At 33.5% G+C, this 12,411-nt stretch overlaps 1 protein-coding gene across 4 annotated transcripts in view; it reads left to right on the forward strand.

Moving 5' to 3' along the window:
* SH3BGRL (SH3 domain binding glutamate rich protein like) overlaps window positions 1-2,248 on the forward strand; it is a 107,158-nt gene extending 104,910 nt beyond the window's left edge. For all 4 annotated transcript variants that reach the window (XR_012515637.1, XR_012515638.1, XM_074391709.1 and 1 more), the window contains one exon: window positions 1,586-2,248. Coding sequence is in view for 1 of the 4 variants with exons in the window: in XM_074391710.1 (XP_074247811.1) it covers window positions 1,586-1,618 (33 nt within the window). In the remaining 3 variants the exon portion in view is untranslated. The remainder of the gene's footprint in view (window positions 1-1,585) is intronic.
* Window positions 2,249-12,411: the final 10,163 nt, after the last annotated feature.

Consider the following 12,411-nt stretch of genomic DNA (forward strand, 5'->3'; position numbering starts at 1 on the left):
AGGCAGCCCATGGACCACAGAGTTGACAAGCTTGCCCTATATCATCTTTCTCAAGTGCAAAGTTCAACAGATGCCTTGAACTGGGGCATAGAGACACCAGTCTCTTTGCTGAAACATAGTAGTTGTGACCTTTGCTCCAGTTTCAAATAAGTTCTTCATCTTCATCAGAGATCCCACCAGCCTGGACTTTATTGTCCTTATCACTATCAGCATTTGGTCACAACAATTTAACAAATCGCTAGGAAGCTCCAAACTTTTCCTCATCTTTCTACCTTCCTCTGAGCCCTCCAAATTGTTCCAACCTCTGCTCCTAAGTTGCTTCCACATTTTCAGGTATCTTTATAGTAATATCTCACCCCCAGTTTCAATTTTATATATTAATTTATTATCACACTGCTATAAAGAACTTTTAGAGACTAGACAATTTATAAAGAAAAAAGAGGTTTCTTTGACCCACAGCTCCAAAGACTGTACAGGAGCCATGACTGGGGAGTCCTCAGGAAACTTACAATCATGGCAAAGGGAAGGAAGCCCATCTTCACATGATGGCAGGAGAGAGCGGGAGAGATTCTACACAGTTTTAGACAAGCAGCAGTAGGGGGATGGTGCAAAACTATTAGAAACCACACTCATGATTAAATATCCTCCCTTCCAACGCTGGGAATTGCAATTTGGGTGGGGATACAGAGCCAAACCATTATCAACAAGTCAGTAGTATATTTCATTGTTTTTTAAAGGGTACAAAGAATGAATTTTGGCATTGTTTCATATTTTTTTCTTTCCTTTTGCTTTTTGGGGGTAAAAATCTAGTGTCTCTTTTAGCTTTTCTCCCTTCTCTTGCACCTAATACTGGGACTCATTTGGACAGTATCAGTCTTCCTGAGACTGTCAAGTATTGAATTATTGACAGGTGTTTAGAATGATGTTGTCTAGCACTCTTGATTTCTACAACTTAAGTCTGATATTTCTTCTGAAGTCACTCTTGCCACCCATCTTTAGTTCAAGAAACTTTCCTTGAAGTTTTTTTTTTGTGTGTCAGGTATTATGTTGAGTTCCAGAGCACACAGATAGGTCAGAGTTCCTATGCTAGAGGTGAGTACCTCACTCTCCAGAGGATAAGGAAGACAACCTGATTTTTTATTGTGTGTACTATCATAAAGCATGAAAACTACAATATCTTAATGGAATAACACATTTTCTAAGTAATTTAAACTTTAATTAACTAAACTCAACTCATTTTAAGCTTTAGGTAACCACGTTTTTGAAAACTCAATTTTCATGAAAAATCACACAAAAGCAAACTAGCTGACTATTTTAAAATAAAATATCAATTATAACTGTATATCACTTGCTTTCATAGAGGTATTTCAAATCATTAGGAACGATTAGGTAGTCTTTTAGTAAATCTATTTCTAGATATCTGTTTGTATTCTATAGTTTTTCTGTTAAGCATTTTTTAAGAAATCTCTTCTGGGGGCTTTTGTACATTCTTAGTAGTTAGAACTAATGTAGTCTAACTAAAATACACATGCATGTTTGCTCTGTGGTGTTTAAACTTATCTGTTTTGTTTGTTTTTCATTTCAGGAAGCAGAAGTGCAAGCAAAGCAGCAAGCATGAACCTTAAGCACTGTGCTTTAAGCGTCCTGATAAATGAGTCTCCACTGCTTTTATAAAATAGCGGAATTAGCTTTGCTTCAAAATAAATAAGCTTAATGTTGAAATAATAGATTAGTTGGTGTTTTCACATGCAAGCATTCAAAATGAATACAAAATTAAAATTTGAGCATTATGGTGAGGAGAATGGGATATTAACATAAAATTATATGAATAAGTAGACATCATAGACATAGTGCTGTTACCTGCCAAAACGTCCTGTGTACACCAATGATTTTTACAGAGAAAATATCCTTCCCTCCTTTTTTGCCATTTTTATGGCAGCTTAAGTGTATCTCTGGCCCTATGTTAAAAGGTGGGGAGGGGAGAGAAAAATAACCTGTCTCTTACTCCTACGTTGCCTCATTAATTTTAGTGAACAAGAATATGTACCTTTCTGATGCTATATTATTGTGTTTGAAAAGTACTTGCAGGTAATGTTTATGATATGTTAAACGCCGTAATTTCCTATGGTAATTATAACATTCCCATTCTTTTGTAGATGAAACTTTTACGTATTGAGCCACAGATTTTCCAAGCTTCTAAATGTAGCCTTTATTGCATATTGCAGTGATCAGAATAGATGCCTTTCTACACATTAAAAAAAACAATAGATTCATTCAGTGGACAAGTTCCTTGTTTTAACAGCTATGATGGAACGATATTTCCAAGTTGATTGTCTCAGTGAAATATGCATATGCATATCATGGAAGTGGGATGCCAAGTAAGCTTAAAATGGCATTCTCTAGCAAAGAGATTAGATTTTTAAATAACTCTTATAAAATAGGTTGGCGATTATTTCCCAAGATTGGTTTCCCTTGAGTTTTTGCTAAAACAAATCTTAGTAGTTTTGCCCCTTTAAAAAAAACTTGCAATCATAAATGCTATTATTCCTAAGATATCTTACCTTCTTATTTCAGTTTAACGATGTATTGCATGAGTATATTAGCCTTAAGCAGTGAGAATCTTTTCTATGCTTCTATTCCAGCAAAAAGTACAAGTATCAAATAAAAACAGCAACTTTTAAAATATTAAGTCTGAAGACTTCTAAAAGGACAGGAAACATGGCCTAAATAAAGAACACAGAAGATTTATATAATACTTTAGTTTCATACTACTTTATTACTAAAAGCAAACACCTCTTACTTTAAACTACTTTTTCATTTATAACTATTGTATGCTAGTCTTACTTTTTGCCAAAATCAATGTTTAATGAAGAGATGGCTTTGTTTCATGAGATTCAAACGATGTTATGCTTTAAAATAAACTCAGTACTTTTAGAAACATAACATATGTGTTCCTTGAGTTTATATAATAGTAATTTTAGAAGAGTAGTATCTTTTTTTAGAGGGTTGGGAATACAAAATAATAATAATAATAATAATAATAGAAAGAAAACAATTTGACCACAATTCATGTTTTTTGTTTCCTAGGTTTTGTTTTTAGGGCTTTGAATCTCACAATACATATGGGATCAAATGAAATATTTCATGGTTATGTTCACAAAAAATATAAAGAACTCTAGAGAAAACAGTGTGCTTTGTAACACCCTCTGGAAAATGCAAAAAAAAAAAACATTTTTAGTCAATATTTTCTTTTGAGCTTCATTAAATGTTGCTGATGATACTTCCAATATTCTATGTGATCATTTTAATTTTTATTTTAATATCAAATAAGTTAACAGTTTCAAAACAGGCATTCTTTAAAAATAGATTTTTTTTGCAAAGTTTATATAACTTAAAATTAACATATATGTATATTTAAAGTAAAAAGTTTAATTAAGTCTTCCTAAATTGAAATATTTTGTCAGCTGAGAAATGTTTTTTAGTTCCAAAAAAGCAAGTGAAATTCTGAATATTAAGATGAGTTTAATTTAAAAAACTTTTTCACAATATTTGGCTGAATAATATAATCTTTGCTACTTGTTATATTACATTCAGCATGATTCTGTTTGTAAATCTGATGTGTTCATTTGTTATGTTCAGTTTTTTAGCTGGTTTGTTCTTGGGAATATTTGACCCTAAGGAAGATTTTCATTTTCACCAAACAATGTAAATTGGATGTTGATTGCATTGTTAAATAGCAACACTTTTGGGGAATCTGAAGGTAGGGGCAAACAGAATTTTAAAATACAAGTTGCTAATTACTTGCTTGGGAAAGTTTAAATACAGAAAATTTTGGTGAAATCAGATTTCATCACATGTATTCCATTCATTCAGCAAAAGGAAAAAGGAGGATTCACATGGATTTTATTACCCAGCTAGGGATGCTGAAAATATTGAAAAGTTGATATTGGTCTAATATTTTTAATGTAAAATGCATATATTTTTTCTTTTGTAGCATTCCAGCAAAACTGATTAAGAAACGTTTACATTTGATTAATTTGAACCTTCTAGCCTTCTGCTCCCACCCATCACTCTTCACCTGTATCTATTATCACCTTCCTTTATTTAGCTAACAAAATTTTCAAATCCTATGTAGAGAGTACTATAATGTTACTATAATAAATATTTTCACACAATTGTCTTTTTAGCATCTTTACTGAGATACGATTCACACACCATAAACTTTGCTCATTTAAAGAGTATAATGCAGTATTTAGTATATTCACAGAATTGTGCAACCATCACTACAATTTAAGTTTAGAATGTTTCATCACCCAACAAATAAACTCTACCCAATAACAGTGACCCCCCCCCCCCCAACCCCGTCCTCCACTCCATTGGCACTATACAAACACCAACTTACTGTCTGTCTGTATGGATTTACCTATTCTAGACATTTTATATAACTAGAATCACACAATATGTGGTCTTTTGTGGTTGGTATCTTCTAGATACCACATTTATTTTTGAGTTTTATCTATGTTGTAGCATACATTAGTACTTCATATGTTTTATTGAATAACATTCCATTGTATGGATGAAATCATATGGAATTTTCCCATTAATCAGTTGATGGACATTTGGGTGGTTTCCACTTTTTGGCTATTATGCATAGTGCTTCTATGAACATCTGTGTACAATTTTTTTTTTTGTTTGAACACCTGTTTTTATTTCTTTTGGATATATATGTAGAAGAGAGTTATATGATTATTCTGTGTTTAACAATTGGAGGAACTGTGAGACTTTTCCAAGATGGTTTCACTATTTTAGATTCCCACCAGCAGTGTATGAGTATTGTTCTGATTTCTCCAAATTCTGGCCAATGCTTGTTGTTATATATCTTTTTGATTACAGCCATTCTAGTGGCTATAAAGTGGTATCTCATTGTAGTTGTGACTTATGTTTCTCTGATGGCTAAATATGTTGAGCATCTCTTTATGTAATTATGGCCACATATGTATCTTCTTTAGAGAAACGTCTTTTTAGATCCTGTGTCCGTCTTTATATTGGAATATTTGTATTTTTATTGTTCAATTTTAACAGTTCCTTATATATTCTGATTACAAGTCTGTTATATATGTGGTTTGAAAATATGTTTTGCCATCATATGGGTGGTTTTTTTATTTTCTTGAAGGTATGCTTTGAAGTATGAAAATATTAAATTTTGACAAATTCATCTATTTTTTCTTTTGTTACTTATATTTTTCTTTTGCTGTCTTGTTTTTGCGGAGTAAACATTGCATAATCCAAGGTGATAAAGGTTTACTTCTGTGTTTTCATTTAATAGTTTTACGTTGTGTACTTACGTCTGTTATCTATTTTGAGTTACATTTTGTATATGATATGGGTTAGGGATTTTAGTTCACTCAGTGTCCAAGCATTATTTGCTGAAATGACCATTCTTTTCCCATTAAATTTTCCTGGTACCTTTGTCAAATATAAGATAATTGTAAATATGAAGTTATATATTTGTTAATTTAATGATTTTAACAAATTATAATTGTATACAACTGGAAGTACAGAGTGATGCTGTTGTCTATAACGTACGTTATAGATGTGTATATACACAGGGTGAAATGATTGAATCAAACTAAATATATCCATAACATTACTTTATTCCTTCTGTCTAGATGCAGCTTTTTACTGTCTGACCACCATTATCCTATTTCACCTTACCCAGCCTCTGGTAACCACCATTGTTTTAGATTCCACATATAAGTGAGACAATGTGGTATTTGTATTCCTACATCTGGCTTATTTCACTTAGCATAATGTCCTCCACATTCATCCATGTTATTACAAATATAGGATCTTCTTTTGTATGTATATAATATATACACACACATATACAGTGGAGTACTATTCAGCCTTATAAATATATATATATATGTATATATATTGCATTTTCTTTATCCAATCATCCATTGATGGACACTTAGACTAATTCCATAACTTGTCTATTGTAAATAATGCTGCATGTAAAGGTATATTTCTGGGCATTCAGTTCTGTTTCAATGGTCTGTATGTCAGTGTACTATATGTATACCTTTGCCAGTTCCACACAGTTTTGACTTTTTTATCTGTGTATTACATTTTGAAATTTGGAGGTGTTAGTCCTCCAGTTTTATTCTTGCTTTTTCAATTCTTTTTTCTTTTTGGCATTTCTATATGACTCATAGGATCAGCCTGTCAGTATCTGCAAAAACAATCTAGCTGGGATTTTGATAGAGATTCTGTTGAAGCTTTAGTTGGATATGGGAAGTAGTGTCCTCATTGCAATATTAACTATTTTAATTCATGAGCATGGGAATGCCTTTTCATTTAATTGCATTTTTTTAGTTTCTTTCAGCAGTGATTTTTAGTTTGCATAGTTTATACTTCACCATTTTTTGTTAAATTTATTTCTAAATATTTATTCTTTTTAATGCTATTATAAGTAGAATTGTTTTCTTAATATTAATTTTGGTTTGTTCATATCTATCCAGTGTACATAAACACACGTGATCGCTGTAGTTACATGATTTTTATATTTTCATTTTGTAACTTGCAACATTGTTGAATTGGTTTATTACTTCTCAAAGGTTTTCTTGTGGATTCTTTAAGATATTTTATATATTAGTATAAAATCCTGTCATTTGCAAAGTAAGAAACTTTTACTTGCGTTCTGATCTGGATATATTGTATTTCTTGCCTGATTGGCCTGTTTAGAACCTCAATTATAATGTTGAAAATAAGTTTCTGGAGCATAAATCCTTGTCTTGGTCTTGGTTTATTTATTTCTGTCAATCTTTGGCCATTAAGTGAAATATTAGTTTGGCATATAGTTTTTCCACATTTATTAAGTTGGTTTTACTTAAAATATTTATTTTTTTTTTAACTTTTAAAGCAGGGTCAGGGGCTGCATGTGATTTACCCATTTGTTACATGGGTAAAATATGTGTTAATGGGGTTTGCTGTAGGAATTATCCTGTCACTCAGGGAGTGTGTATAGTACACAATAATTAGATTTTTAACTATAACATCTCCTAGTAGTCCTCAAGGTCTGTTGTTCTTATTTTGTTTCCTTGTATACTCCGTGTTTAGCTCCCACTTATAAGTAAGAACATGTGATATTTGTTTTTTTGTTCTTGTGTTAAGTGGCTTAGGATGATGGCCTCAAGCTGCATCCATGTTTCTGCAATGGACATGACTTTATTATTATTATGACTGTGTAGCATTCCAGGCTGTATATGTATCACATTTTCTTAAATCTAGGCTACTGTTGAAGGGCATCTAGGTGAGTTTCATATCTTTGCTACAGTTAATAACGCTACAGGGAACATGCAAGTATATGTATCTTTTTTGTAGAATGATATATTTTCTTTTAGGTGTATATCCGGTAATGGGATTGCTGGTTTGAGTACTAGTTGTCTTTTAAGTTGTTTAAGAAATCTCAAAATGGCTTTTCATAGTGGCTGAACTAATTTATGTTCTCACCAACAGTATGTAAGCATTTCCTTTTCACCACAACCTAGCCAGAATCTGTTATTTTTAACTTTTTAATAATGGCCATACTGACTGGTGTGAGATAGTATCTCACTGTGGTTTTGATTTGCCAATCTTTGATTAGTGGTGTTGTACATGTTTTCATGTATTTAATAGCTGCTTTAAATAGTCTTCTTTTGGAAAGTGCTCCTGTCCTGTGACCATTTTTTAATGGGGCTATTTCGTTTTTGCTTCTTGATTTGCTTCAGTTCCTTATAAATTCTGGATATTAGACCTTTGTCAGTCCTCCTTTCATTTTTTTGTAGTCTGTTTACTTTGTTGATAGTTTCTTTTGCTGTGCAGAAGCTCTTTAGTTAAATTATGTCTGACTTGTCAGTTTTTGTTTTTGTTACAATAGCTTTTTGGGACTTATTCATAAAATCTTTGCCAAGGCCAGTGTTGAGAAAAGTATTTCCTAGACGTTCATCTATGATTTTTATAGGTTGAGGTCTTACGTTTAAATCTTTAATCCAGCTTGAGTTGATTTTTGTATATGGTTAAAGAAAGGTGACCGATTTCAATCTTCTGCATATAGTTAGCCAGTCATCCCAGCACAGTTTATTGTATGGGAATTCCTTTCCCTGTTACTTGTCATTTTCACAAAAAAGCTTCCAGCTTTTGTCATTCAGTATGATGTTGGCTGTGGGTTTTTCATAGGTGGCTGTGATTAATTTGATGTATGTACCTTCAGTGCCTAATTTGTTTAGGGTTTTTAATGGGAAGGGATGTTGTATTTCATCAAAAGCCTTTTCTGCATTTATTCAGATGATTATGTGGCTTTGTTTTTAATTCTATTTTGTGGTGAATCACATTTATTGATTTGCATGTGTTGAATCAACCTTGCATCCCAAGAGTGAAGCCTATTTAATCATGAGGAATTAATTTTGTGTTGTGGTTCTCAACTTGGTTTGCTAGTATTTTGTTGAGAATTGTTATGTGTATGTTCGTTAGAGATATTGGCCTGAAGTATCCTTATATCATTGTGTCTCTGCAAGGTTTTAGTATCTTAATGGTGCTGGTTTCATAGAATGAGTTAGGGGGGTGCCTCTCGTCCTTGATTTTTTGGAATAATTTCAGTAGAATTGGTACTAGCTCTTCTTGGCATATTTGGCCAAATTCATTTGTAAATCCACCTGATCTAGGGCTTTATTTTTTGCTTGGTAGGTGTTTTTATTACCAATTCAGTTTCAGAACTCGTTATTGGTCTATTCAGGGTATCAGTTTCTTCATGGTTCAATGTTGGGAGGCTGTGTGTTTCCAGAAACTTACCACTTCTTCTAGGTTTTCTAGTTTATGTGCATGGAGGTGTTTGTTTTAGTTTCTGATTTTTTTCCGTATTTTTGTGGGGTTAGTTGTAATGCCACTTTTTTCAGTTCTGATCGAACTTATTTTTATCTTCTCTAAGTTTTTTTCTTTTTTAATTGAGTTAGCAGACTATCAGTCTGTATATTCTTTCAAAGAAAAAACTTTTGCTTTTGCTGATCTTTGTATGAATTTTTCATCTCAGTTTTATTTGGTTTTCCTCTGATTTGGGTTATTTGTTTTCTCCTGCTAGCTTTGGGGTTGGTTTGCCCTTGTTTTTCTAGTTCCTCCAAGTTTGATGGTAGGTGGATACTTTGAGATCTTTCCAACATTTTGTGGCAGGTGTTTAGTACTATAAACTTACCTCTTAACACTGCTATAGCTGTGTCCCAGCTCAGCATGTTGTGATACTTTTTTCTAGTATATTGACAGAATTTCTAAAATACTAGAATTGAGTGTATATATATTTAGGATAGTTAAGTTTTCCTGTTGAATTGAACCCGTTTTCATTATGTAATGACTTTCTTTGTCCTTTTAAATTATTGTTGGTTTAAAGTCTGTTTTATCTGATATAAGAATAGCAACACCTACTCTTTGTTTTCTGTTTGAAAACAAAGAAATATGAATTGAAAACATATTGAAATTGAAGACAATTGAAATATGACAGATGTTTCCCCATCCCTTTACCGTGGGCCTATAGATATCATTGCATATGACATGGATCTCTTGAAGACTGCAGACAGTTGAGTCTTGCTTCTTTATCCACCTTGTCATTCTATGCCTTCTAAGTGTGGACATTTAACCTGTTTATATCAAGCTTAGTATTAGTATGTGAGGATATATTCCTGTCATCATGTTTTTAGCTGGTTGTTATGTAGACTTGATTATGTAGATACTTTATAGTGTCTGTGGCGTATGTATTTAAATGTGTTTTTGTGATGGTACGTATCTTTCTTTCATTTCCAAATTTAGCACTCACTTAAGGACCCCTTGTCAGGCAGATCTAGTGGTAACAAATTCCCTTTGCATTTGCTTCTCAGAAAAGGCTTTTACTTCTTCTTCACATATGAAACTTCGTTTGGTGGGTTATGGAATTATTCATTGTAATTTTATTACCAGAAGTTCAGTATGGTTCCTTCTTAAGATGCCTAGGTCATTTTTCAACTCTTGCATTATTTTACTGTTTTTCTTGTTTGATTTCAACCCTCTGTATCTCTTTGAGCTTTGCTGCCATCCAGAGGCTGAATACCATTTCAATCTGGTAAGAACCATTGTTGAGGAGCTAGTGTGAGCATTTAGAGATAAGACAGCACTCTCACTTTTGGAGATGCTAGAGTTTGTGTGCTGGTTCTTTGTCATCTGCAAAAGCTGATGTTCCCTTATTCTTTGAAATTTCTGTCTTTTGGATGGGGCTTTTTTTTTTTTTAATAGTCCTAATTTTTCCTAAGTGTTTGTGGTGCAAGTTGTGTATGGTCAATTGGCTTCATTTCTGGATGATTTCAGAGGGCCAAGTCTCACCTTGTCACACTTGGACTGCATGCTTTTGCCCTGGCAGACTGATACTGAGCCTGTAGTCTTGTTATCTGGTCCCTTGAGACTGAGCAACAGCTATGCTAGGGGGGGCTGAGTGGCTCCCAAGCTACTGGTAAAAGCATTCTGTTGGGGTCAGTAAGTGAAAGTGCTCTATCGGGTCAGTGGGGGTTGGTTGGTGAAAGTACTGTGTCAGGGCACTGGGTGCAATAGTCAAAAGCATAGCAGAGAGCAACTGGCTAAAGTGCTCCAGTGGAGCAATGGTGGGGCAGAGACACTGAATCAAGAACTCTAGTGGGATGAGGGAGGGGCCATCAGTGAAAGCAATCTGGTAGTTGTCACCTGCAAAAGCCCTCGGGTTGAGCAGTGGTGGCTTCATTGTGTGCTCGTTCCCACAGAGAAGTGGACAGGGGCCACTTAGATCAGACTTGCCCTTGTGCCATGGGAAAGACAGCCCTTCTTTCTTCAGGCCCTGCAGTTAACTCAGGTGAGAGCCATCTAGAGGAGTATGGAGAGCATTGAGGAATGGGCACCTGTGGCCATGTTCCTTTGCAGCTACCCCCCTGCAAACTCCCTGGGCTCTGTCTGTTCCAACTCTCTGGGCAGTTCCTCCCATCAGTTTATATGTCCATAGGGGTCATGGGATCTCCTCTAGCTAAGATATTGGAGATCTGTGGTGAAAGTGGGTTACTCCACAGTTAGTTCATTCACCCCTACCATAGGAGCCATTTAGGGCCAGGAATGAGTCCCAGTGGTTGGCAGCTTAGTGCAGCGTTCCAAGCTTCCTCCCTCTTCAGCCCCAGTTTCTATATTTTCTCTCTGTTCACTCTCAGTGTATTTTCTGAGAGGATTTGTTTGGCGTATGCTGTTATACTCTATATTCTGGTCTCCCTCAGTGGGAGAAGTTTATCTTGGCTGTGTCTAGTTGAGCATCTTGTCACAGTCTTTTGGGTTTTTTTTTTTTTTATAGATGTTCTTTATCAGATTTAGGAAGTTTCATTCAATTTCTAGTTTGTTGACAGCTTATCATGAAAAGGTGTTGGATTTTGTCAAATGTTTTTTTCTGCACTTATTGAGATGTTTTCTTTATATTACATTTAGTATATTATTATATTGTTATATTAATGTATTTAGCATATTTTATTACATTAGTATATGACATTAATTGATTTTCATATGTTGAACCAACTTTGAATTTCTGCACACTTGACCATGGTACATAATCTCTTTTATATATTGCTGGATTTTGGTTTACTAGAACATCTTTATCAGGAGTTTTGCATGTTTATTCATAAGGGGATATTGGCCTGTTATTTTCTATATCATGATATATTTTTATAGTTTTGCTCTCAGGTTAATACTTCAAAGAATACATTGTAATGCTTGTTCTCCTCTTCACTCTCTTGGAAGAATTTTTGAAGATTAGGTGTTAATTTTTCTTTAAATATCTGGTTGCATTTACCAGTAAAGTCATCTGAACCTAGACTTTACTCTGTGGGAAGTCATTGGATTATCAATATCTTTACTTGTTACATACCTTTTTAAGTATTCTATTTCTTTTAACTCGGTTTTGATAAATTTTTCCATTTTTCAACTATAGTAGTTCATACAATTCCCTTACAATCCTACTTATTTCACTATAAGTGGTAGTGCTGTCTGCTTTTTCATTACAGCTTTTAGTAATTTTAGTATTCTCTCTCTTTTTGGTGATCAGTCTAGCTAAAGGATTGTCATTTTTGTTTATCTTTCAAAGAACCAAGTTTGGGTTTTGTTGATTTTCTCTATTGTTTTTCTATTTTCTATTTTATTGATTTATCCTCTAATCGTTAGCTTGCTTTTGTTTAATTTGCTTATTTTATTCCAGTTTCTCATTAAAGTGTTTGTGAATGTATTGATCTGAAAAATTTATTATATTAAAATATTACACATTTTAAACTACATGTTTTAAACTACAACCTATGAGTTTTGTTATATTGTGTTTTTTTATTATAGAAATGTCTTTTCTCATTTTTTATT

This window comes from Saimiri boliviensis, chromosome X, assembly GCF_048565385.1.
Source record: "Saimiri boliviensis isolate mSaiBol1 chromosome X, mSaiBol1.pri, whole genome shotgun sequence".
Classification (NCBI taxonomy): domain Eukaryota; kingdom Metazoa; phylum Chordata; class Mammalia; order Primates; family Cebidae; genus Saimiri; species Saimiri boliviensis.